This window comes from Pectinophora gossypiella, chromosome 2 (assembly GCF_024362695.1).
Source record: "Pectinophora gossypiella chromosome 2, ilPecGoss1.1, whole genome shotgun sequence".
In the NCBI taxonomy this organism is placed as follows: domain Eukaryota; kingdom Metazoa; phylum Arthropoda; class Insecta; order Lepidoptera; family Gelechiidae; genus Pectinophora; species Pectinophora gossypiella.
Genome location: NC_065405.1, coordinates 6,684,779 through 6,695,174, shown reverse-complemented (window position 1 = coordinate 6,695,174; position 10,396 = coordinate 6,684,779). Strand labels below are relative to the sequence as shown.

General features: G+C 35.7%; 1 protein-coding gene across 1 annotated transcript; it reads left to right on the top strand.

Annotated features, from left to right (window-relative positions):
• Positions 1–715: 715 nt before the first annotated feature.
• LOC126377462 (odorant receptor 49b-like) lies at positions 716–8,438 on the top strand. The gene is made up of 6 exons (XM_050025200.1): positions 716–948; positions 1,212–1,393; positions 6,725–6,824; positions 7,238–7,339; positions 7,849–8,004; positions 8,366–8,438. The coding sequence occupies exons 3-6, from the start codon at positions 6,780–6,782 to the stop codon at positions 8,420–8,422; spliced, it is 360 nt and encodes a 119-aa protein (XP_049881157.1). The 5' UTR covers positions 716–948; positions 1,212–1,393; positions 6,725–6,779; the 3' UTR covers positions 8,423–8,438.
• The last annotated feature ends 1,958 nt before the right edge of the window (positions 8,439–10,396 follow it).

The window sequence follows — 10,396 nt, the reverse complement described above, 5'->3', positions numbered from 1 at the left end:
TATTTAATTTCAGTCTTAATTGAAGGTAGGTAACTAGTAATTTTGTTGTGCTTCTTAAAACAAACTTGATGCTTGCACCTAATTCGCACTCGGTTTCTTCTATAATATTATGTAAACGAAAAGTTACGCGGGTATACTAAAAGTTGTCAATGTCATCATGCACTGTGCAAACTGCATTTAGCGGGTGATTGAGCTAAGTGCAGGGCGCATTAGTGATGCGACGCCGGCGGAAGTCCGCTCGGCTGCCAACGACACTTCACGCTTTCTACGCCGCAAACATACGGTTATGTTACCCTTATATTGCCTATTTTATAGCCCATACTCTAGAATTTATTTGCGTAATGTAGGTATGTAAGTTATGTATGCGAGTTAGTAATCATTCCTAGTACGTTTAGATATGAAAATTTATAAATTTCTGTGCTGATTCATGGTTTTTTATCGCAATTAATTATAATTTTCCAAACCAAGGGCTCGTTTTCAGCTTATAGGTTTCCTATTTAATATACATTATTATTAGCTCAGAAAAAAAAAATAATAATCTACCAATTAGCAAAAATGCACTACTATTGTTAAACTCTAAAAACTTAAATTTTGCCTCTGTTTTCAGGTGAAAAAGACAAATGTTTTCCAATTAATGCGACCAACATGGACCTTTCCGCAAAAAAAGACTTCCAATAACCAAAAGATTGTGAAGAATATGAATGAAAAAGTTAATATGGAGGACCGCACGCGCGTGCGGCCGAGAAAAAAAGATGGATGTCGGTGAATAATGTTCGGTCGCGAACTGTAGTAATGGACAGCACTAAATATTGCACCAAGGGAAAATAAATTACACCACTTTTTCAGAAGCGCAAAAAGTGCTCTTCGTTTTCTCTTTCAGTGTATGTACGAGTGGAAAAAGTTTAATATGTTATCCTGGACACTGATTATGTAGGTGGACAGGGAAAGGTACGTGATTTATTTGGGTCGTTAGCCATTTTGAATGTGTTAGGTCTTCGACAAGGTATTCGTTTCGAAAATAAAAGAACTAATTTAAAACCTTACGGAACTCTATTCAAAATTTACTAACTTATCTAAACAAAAGTCACCCAATGAAACAAATCGAAATCCATCGTATTTCGAATCTCAAACCCGAATACCGAAATCACTGAAACTTCCGCAATTCGAAGGCAACTCGATACAAGTTCGTTTTCAATGTACCTACCGTTCAGCTTCCAGTTACGACGCGGGAAAACAGCATAGGAAAATCTGCTGAAACTAATTTCAAACGTGCTAATGAGGTTAGGGACAGCTGCATACAAGCGAGAAGTTTAAATTGGTGCAACAACATCGGCTGTTGTCGGGAATCAGCGTTGCCTTCAGCTCTAAATGGATTTATTGCCGCGCTGTACAGGTGGGTACTCGTAATTACTCTTATTTTCACAGCAGCTTTGTTTCTAGAAAATATTGCTATTTTATTAGAGAGGACTTATGAAATTAGATTAGATGAGTTTATGTGAAATGTACAATACTATGTTAGCTATTTATTTTATTTAGGCAAATAATTATAGTCCGTTGTAAGGTCTTAATCATAGCAAATTGTGTAAGCAGGATAGAAACGTCAAACATCCGACTGTACTGTCGGGTGTGTAAAGGACATTATTCGAGTAAAACCTACAGTAAAACCAATGTAACTATATTTCATGTTATAAAATAATACATTTTTGTATTTTATACGTAGTTAGTATATATTTATAACTTAGTACGTTAGCTGGATAAAATTATTAAGCATTAGAGAGTTGCCCCAAGTAGCGCTAGAAATAAAGCATCTATTACAGTTAAAACCCGATTTTGGTTGAAACGCGTTTTCCCTAGTTTTAAAACAATTATGAAGAGCCTTTGATATAACTAGAATTACTGATGTGGTTTGGAGGTTGGTTATTGTGTTGATACCAACAGCGCACGACTCGAGAATGAGCAAATAAGCGAGTTTGCCACGGAAGCGACCGGCGAGCGCTAGACCCAAATTCCAGTTTTAACCAATGCTTTAGTAAAAAAACTAGTTTTTACTGGAGAAAACTCATTGTTACTAAAATGGATTTCAACTGTAATATATCGATGCGTATTAGGAAGCCATCTTCAAACTCTTCGTGATTTGTAATGTGAAATATCATGTAAAACTCTGGTTTGCTTCTGTGCTACTGTTAGAACAATAATCAATCAACCAGACAAATCAACGTCTTATCTGATCCACACACTGATTTGCTTACATTGTCATTCCCATTTGCATCTGACTTTTGTTGGCCTCATGTGACCGTTGCTCTCATTTAAATAACCTAATCCCGGCTGTAGTGTGGCGAGCGGCAATCAGTCGTCAGTAAGCGCCATCCCCAGGGATTTAGTTTCAATCACGACGCTGCCCCACAGTACGTGATTAATGCATACTAAACAGGACACACGTAGTCTCCACCCAGATAATTTCTTTCTCCAGAACAATCTAGAATAATGTTCTCCTCACGTTCTTTATGCAAATTGTCTTCGGACTACGATCTAGTTCACGGAATTGTTTTTCTAATGAAGTTCGGTGAAGAAGGTTAAAAGTTGTTGCCAGCAGAATCTAGGTAGCCGGCTCGCATCTTAATTTTTAGCTTGCAATTTTATTTTCAAATGAGCCAAATTTTTGTTCCTGTTTTGGAAATTTTATAAACACCAAGTGAGCAAATATAGCGTTGCCGACGACAAGTGACTGACTGACGGGCAATTAGCAAGCGAGGCCCGTGGAAACAAAAGGCCCTCTTAGTTTCACTTAATTAAAAAAGAGGAAGCCGACGCCGGGCAGAGAAAAATTGCTGCAAATACTTACAGCCCACGCGGTTGGCAGTCTGCACTTGAGAAAAATGTGTGGGTAGAATGGTGAACGAATTTCTAACAAGTTGTTTGCTTGTCATTCGCTCTGAGAAAATCGTATTGTCTACACGTGTGAAGACGATTCTAGCCCATAAATCCCGAGTATATTTTCGGGGACTCTTCGGCCATTCGCTGTATTTGTGCACCTGTAATCTCAATAGCACGCTACTGTAATGCCATCACGGTTGCGCCACCAACAAAATGTATGCAGTTGTTTTGGGTACCTCAACTGGTTGGGTAACTAATTTGTTACCAGCAACCGAATCCCGAATAATTTCCCGCTGCGCGCTGGTGACCCGATCCTAGTGAGATAGGATCCTAAGAAGAAGCTTTTTATTCATACCATATACGTGTTGTTGTGGATATGTTATTGGATAAAAAAAATATTTTTCTGTTTCTGGTTAGGTACGTAATTGTACAGATTAAAATAAAACTGTTTGCAGAACAAAGCGTTTATGCTAACATTTCTATATAAATTGACAAAGTACAACTTGCTAATTGAAAGTGGTCGTGGCATTTACAATTATGAAATTCCAGGTACTTTCACCGTTTCCAATACGAAAGTGGGTTGGGAAGTTTGTGAAACGTCATATAAGTACTGAGTTTACCATGTACCGCTCTCGCGGAGTGTGGATATTAAATAACTCCTCGGCTGTAGCTCGGCTGTGTATTTTCAAAGAGTTACGTAGTTTGGCGAATTATATTTTTTGGTACTGAATCGCTAAAGACAAAACAAAGAAGAATCTTGAGGATTGAAATATACGAATCTTTTTGTGTTTACTATCCTGTCTTACAGCAAATAATTCTTCTCTAAATCTTCTGTTGCACGGAGCAAATGGAAAGAATGCTTTGAACATAATCTGGTTTGACACTATCTTAAAACAAATATGTGTCTAGCGTATAATTTAGCAATGGTGAATGGTACATGGTAATGGTGAAACATGGTGGTGGCGGTTGCGGTGGTGAATGGTGGTGGTAGATCAATGATACTCATCGAGTAAGCCTTTGTTGAGAACTTTTTTGGTGTTAGTGCGTTTGTAGTGCCAGATCCTCCCATCTCAAATAATCAGGTCCATATGAAGTACTAACCTTAAGACTATGATGTACCATTTTTGAAAGTGTTATATAAAACCGTTCCTCGGCATTGAATTTTGCAGTGAGTTTAGTTATTTTAATTTTCCGGGCCACGGATGCAGTGTATGCACAATGAGCTGTGGCCCGCAGCCATCATTAAGGTAGGCTGAAGCTATTCTAACTTGCCCGAGTTGAAAATTTACTCGCATGGAAGTTTTCGTACTTCATTAATTTCTTATTTACTTCTGCTGCTTGGAAAATGAGGGGCAGAGTGGTTTTACTACTTGATCTTTAATTTGCACAACTCTAAAGTTGTGTTAATAATAAAAAACGTAAATAATACCGGTGACTAAGATTGAGAAGGGCATGTTAAGTTGGTTTAGACACGTAGAGCGGGTGAATGATGATAGGAATACGAGTGCTGTATACAAGCAATGGTTTCGGTAGGGCTGGCAAGGGAAAACCTAGATAGACGTACATTGAAAAAATTGGAGATGTTGTCAGAAAAGGTTTAGTGCGATGTACTCTAAACCGGCGTGCGTGTGTGAAACGATTGAAGAATGTGACTCAGCTTACCCATATGGAAAATAGGCGTGACATTATAAAAGTATGTAGTATCACAGCATGCACGTTCAAATTGTAATATTCATGAAAAGTAATATTTCATAATTCCAAAAAATATATATCATTGTCATCAGCAGAATACCATCTGCTAACTACTTATTATGTTATCGGCAGTCTGGCCTTGATAAAAATTTCAAACTCACGTTTACACCTAAGCATAGAATAAGATATAGAACGGCAACTTTCCGCTCCTCACCAGCGTCTGAGCTAGGTTTACCTCGCCCCCCCCCCCCCCCTCAGACATAGTTTACACTTAAATCGTATGGTGTCAGACGTCACACACACAGATGCGCGTGTACGATAATGTCAATGTGTAGTGTCTCTGTAAAACGAGGTTGTTTGAATGAAGTGTCCGGGGTGTGACCTCAGGAAAAAGAAATTAAATCAACTTATGTGATTAAATTTTAAAATACTTTTAACCCATTACGGTATAAAAAACTAGCACCTTACGTACAATTGTCTAAGACATATATTATTACGTTAGGGGAAAATTACATGGTTAGCAATTGGTGTCAGAATATGAAGTACGTTGGTACAGTTAAAGGGTTCTTTATGCTTTCTTATAATTTAAAGTTTCTTGAATATTGCTTACAAATTAATGTTTATAGTTTTACGTGTGCTTTACATTTCTTACTATATTAGCCTAAGTTGGGAATACAACCAACTATATTTTAGGCCCGAGATTCATTGCTCACGTTTTACGATTTGTTTTAATCTAGTAATATATAAATGTGACTTTCCCGTCCTTGTACGTAATGTATTATGTATGTCACTTATATTATATAGGTAATAGGTAGGTTTTTTATTAGGACATACTTTGTGGGAAGAAAGTGTAAAAGAATGTTCTAATCTCTGTCTCTCGTTCCTTAACCTAATGTAATCCTATATTAGGTTAAGGGAATACTCATTAAATGGGCCATGTGCGGTATTGGAAGCCAGATTAAGAGGCTCATGCCTCATCCCCTACGACCCTTGCAATTAAACGCACCCGTAGGGTTGCAGTGTTTCCAAATTTCAAACACGTCCATTGTTTTCATCTACTGCTGTCAGAAACAGGGATAATAACAATATCTTCTTTTAGAATACTTTAACCCATTACTCGTCAAAAATATTTGGTATAGAGGAGCTCTAGGTAACAATATCTTCTTGCTGTCGATGCGTTCGTAGAATCATCCTCAGTAAAAACGATAGGTATAATAGGGACCGCTCGTAATTATATCATATTACATTAATAGTAGGTTCATTGCTTTTTAAACTACAATGGCTTTATTAAGATTTCCACCATGGCGGTAACACGTCCCTCTGAAGCATTCAGTTACAATTACTTTTTCTGGAAATTATTTGGGATTTGGCCTACGGAAAGGTCCTCGATTTATTACAAGATTTTTTCCGCCGTAACATTATTTATCTTTTTATTTATTTTCCATGCTCTTCATACGATCAGTTTATTTTTTACCCCTCGAGATGTCGAAATTATGATCCAAGAAGAGATATTTTATTTCAATATTTTTGCAGTCATTGCGAAAGTATTAATGATACTCTTGAAGCAAAAACAGATTCTCGAGGCTTTTGAATTACTTGACAGTGAACCATTCAATGGCGTCGACATTGTTACTAAGGATATAATTGAAAAAAATGTGCATAAGTACAAGATCTCTTGGAAATCCTATTGGACATTGTGTCATATCTCTTATATTTCAGTTATTATAGTACCAATATTTCTCAACACGCTTGGATTCAGTGAGCAACGAGTATCATTACCGATATGCAACTATTTTTTTTTAAGCGACGAAATACGTGATACCTATTTAAGTTATTTGTATGCCTTCCAATCCATTTCAATATATGTTGCTATGATTTATAATGTAAATATTGACACTTTTATTGGTGGATTGATATACATGGGAATAACACAAATAAAAGTTTTGAATCACGAAATGTGTAATATAAAATTGGACGGGTTGGAGGTTAAGCAGAAAAAAGAAGTTCAGGAAAGCATTGCAATTGCCAAACTTGATAAATGCCTCAGGCATTACGACGATGTTATTAAGTAAGTTAATCCTTTTCAAAAGTTCCGAAAAGGGAACTTACATGAACTGCCAAATGATATTCTATTTCAGTTTTGTTCGGTTTATTTCAGATATTGTTCTCTCGTACAAAATATAATAGGTGTCACTGAGTTCATTCAATACGGAATGGCGTCTGCGATCATTTGCGTCTGCATTTATTTCTTCACCATGGTAAATTTAATATTACTTACTAAATTTTTGAAGAGTTAGTAACTTGACAGTTTTGTGGGCGGACAGTGAGAAATAAATTACGAACAATCTCTAAGCAGTCTAGAATTAAACTAGGTTCATGTGGGTTATAATGTGTGTGGGTTATAATGTCGATAAGTTTTTAGCAGTACTTTTAAACCTTTCCTTATCTGTTATCAAGATCTTGAGAGTCTTCTAGAAGTTTTTAATTAAATTTTAAAGGAATTCGAGCTAATTAAAAAGTACGATCCACTAGTTATTAAGAAAATAAATTAAAAATATCCTATAGGCTTGTGCCGTGTATAGCGTAGAGTAGTTACTCTCAGTGTTCTAATTATAAGTGCCTGTATGATTTATATTATTAATTATATTTTTGTATGGTTGTTAATTCACAGGAGTTTCGATTAGAGGAGTACATATTCATGGTTTGTTATTGCATAGCTATGGTAGGTCAAATATTTGTACCTGGCTGGTTCGGATCGGAACTTAAATATCAAGTACGTATTATGTAAGTTCTTAATAATTTCTAATAAGTCATCGCATCTCAAATTTAAGAGCCACGCTCTTGTCGGTGTAGCATTCCTCTTCATACTACTTTTTAGGGAAAAATAGGGCAGTGGTTTCCCTCTTGCCTTCTGCCTTATATTTTGTATTATGGTAAAAAAGTGCACAATCACATTATATTTTTCTATGTGTTTCTAAGTACGAGTGTTTTTAGTATATTGTTTAAAATAAATGTCGCGATAAGAAAACATATTTTGTTGAAAACAATAGTAGAATCAAAATTTTTTAGTCCGCGCAACCAGCAAACACCTGTAAATGCTCCACCGCGGTTATATTACCTATGACAATGAGTGGAACATGCAGTTCAACCATATAATTTCTGTTGGCGTCGAATTCCTGTTGTTGGATTGAATTTTGTTTGGCAGTCAAATAGTCCACAGCTTGTTTATTTTTTGTTAGTAACGCGGTCATTCAGTAGATAAATATGTTTTTTTCTTTTCAGAACTCTGAACTTGTGGTTGCGGCCTACAAAAGTGAGTGGATGCCTAGATCAGAGAAGTTTAAACGAAACCTCAAATTGTTTATAACTCGTGCGAATACACCCTTGGTACTGAAAGGGACGCAAATGTTCCCGTTGACTCTTCAGACATTTATTTCGGTTAGTGAAAGTATTATTTCCCCCCTCACTGAGTGGATTATACTCTTTACCACGCTGCACCACTGTGGTCCTGGTGGAGATACTTACGAATATTGCAAATACTAGGGTAAACCTAAACCGACAATTTTGGTGCAAAAGCCTTTACTTTGAGGGTTTAAAATAAAATTTCGATATCTAAATATTTTCGTGCTGTACCGACAAATTTCCTAACTTAATGAAGAAAGAGCACCAAAATAGTGAATTGTTTATTTTTGCCCCACATTAACATTAATAGGATAAAAAAACATCATTTTTTTGTTGAGACACCACTACTCGTATGTTTTCTCTGTATAATACCTAATACTTAGTATTTATTTTTCAGATCATACGAATGGCATATTCCTTATTTGCCCTCGTGCGAAATGTTCAAGATAAATGAAATCATGGTTTAAAATTTTACTTTTATTATTTTATAATATTATAAGGAAAATAGATGTGATCAGTTTTTGGGGCACACGTGGCCATCACTTAGATAATATAGAATTTGCAACTATATTTGCATTTTTATTTATATGCAGGCTCTTCGTAAACTATAGGCAATAAAAAGGTAAGAACTTATTAATAATCAACCAACCTTATAGGCCACTTTGTCACTTTTCTAAAGCTATCATTATGCCACACAAATATAATGGCGTAAAATATATTATAATAATTTAATGACACCCCTATCATACCATACTACGTTTGTCAGCTCATGATAAGTTTTAAAGTCCTACTTTACGTATTTACTAGTACGACACAAAATATAATTTTGTTGTTAGGTAGTCACTTTATTTACACTTTACACGGTCAAGCATGTTTGGTTGGCTTTATACTTTTTTGTGAAAAATCAACCAACCTTAATGTAAAGTTTTAAAGTCAGTCGTACATTAGTTTATTGGTGTTTTCTTTTAAGCGACAAATTGCGTGTGTCAGAAAAATCTCCTCTCTTCCAGGAGTAGAGATCCTCTAGGTTCATTTTATAAGATAATTTATTTTAAAAAAGATACCCATAGCACTTATATTATCATAATAATCTAAAGTACGTCCTACTGCTGGGCACAGACTTCCCTTCAATCAACCGCCGCGGCGCCGGGGGTAATTTCACTATCGTAAAAAAAAACAAAATAAGCGACTGCACACTAAAAGGAGGACAACAAGCCCCACGAGAATATTGTTTAAAGAATATTTAAAATGCACTACGAAATGTCTATCTATCGTTTTTGTTTTTCTATAATATTTTTTTTATTTATAACTTTGTAGTTGTTTGTATTTACCGAAAAATTTTGTAGATATTTATGTAAGTTAGAGCCTTTTTTAGGGTTTCGTAGCCTAATGGCAAAAACGGAACCCTTATAGATTCGTCATGTCTGTCCGTCCGTCCGTCCGTCCGTATGTCACAGCCACTTTTCTCTGAAACTATAATAGCTATACTGTTGAAACTTGATAAATATGTGTATTCTGTGAACCGCATTAAGATTTTTACGCAACGATAGAAAAAAACAATAAGTTTTGAGGTTTCTAATATATTTTTCTAAACTGCATAGTTTGCGCGAGAGACACTTCCAAAGTGGTAAAATGTGTGTCCCCCCCCCCTGAAATTCTAAAATAAGAGGAGGATAAAACTAAAAAAAAATATATGATGTAGATTAGCATGCAAACTACCAACGAAAATTGGTTTGAACCAGATCTAGTAAGTAGTTTTTTTTAATACATCATAAATCGTAAACCGTAATTTACTTTTCATTCAACAACTCAAGTATAGGAAAGATAAAACTAATTTGTGCGTAAGATCATGTATGTATGTACTTATAAAACTATTTATTTTCCCTTTTCAGTTGTTCTTCATATCTGTCGGGGTTAGAAGTCGGTTTATTTTTTTTTAAATTACTTTTTATTACTTAATCTTTTTTAATACGATTTCTACTTCAGTTTTGTGTTACTTGCTGTTACGGAACCCTTCTTGGGCGAGTCCGACTAGCACTTGGCCGCTTTTTTTTAGTAACTTATTTTGACTGCTCCTGCCCTCTGCTGTCAGTAGCAGAATCAATGAGTGAGCGAGAGGAAGACATAAATAGAGCAGAGCAGACGTATATTGATATCTGACAGCAATCTTTCGCTTCTTGTCAACAGATACCGTGTCCGAATTATTTATCGATAATGGTAAAAACATGCATCGAATATCCCGTTGGACTTTCGGGATAAAATGTGTCCCATGACACTCCCGTGATCAAGACGAATCTAACGATACCTCATACATCAAAATTCATCAAGCCGTTTAGGCTGCAGGAAGTAAAAAAAAAAAAACAAAAAACAGATATATATACACACCCTCTTCCTTTGGCAGTCGGGTAATAATTATTCAATATTTATC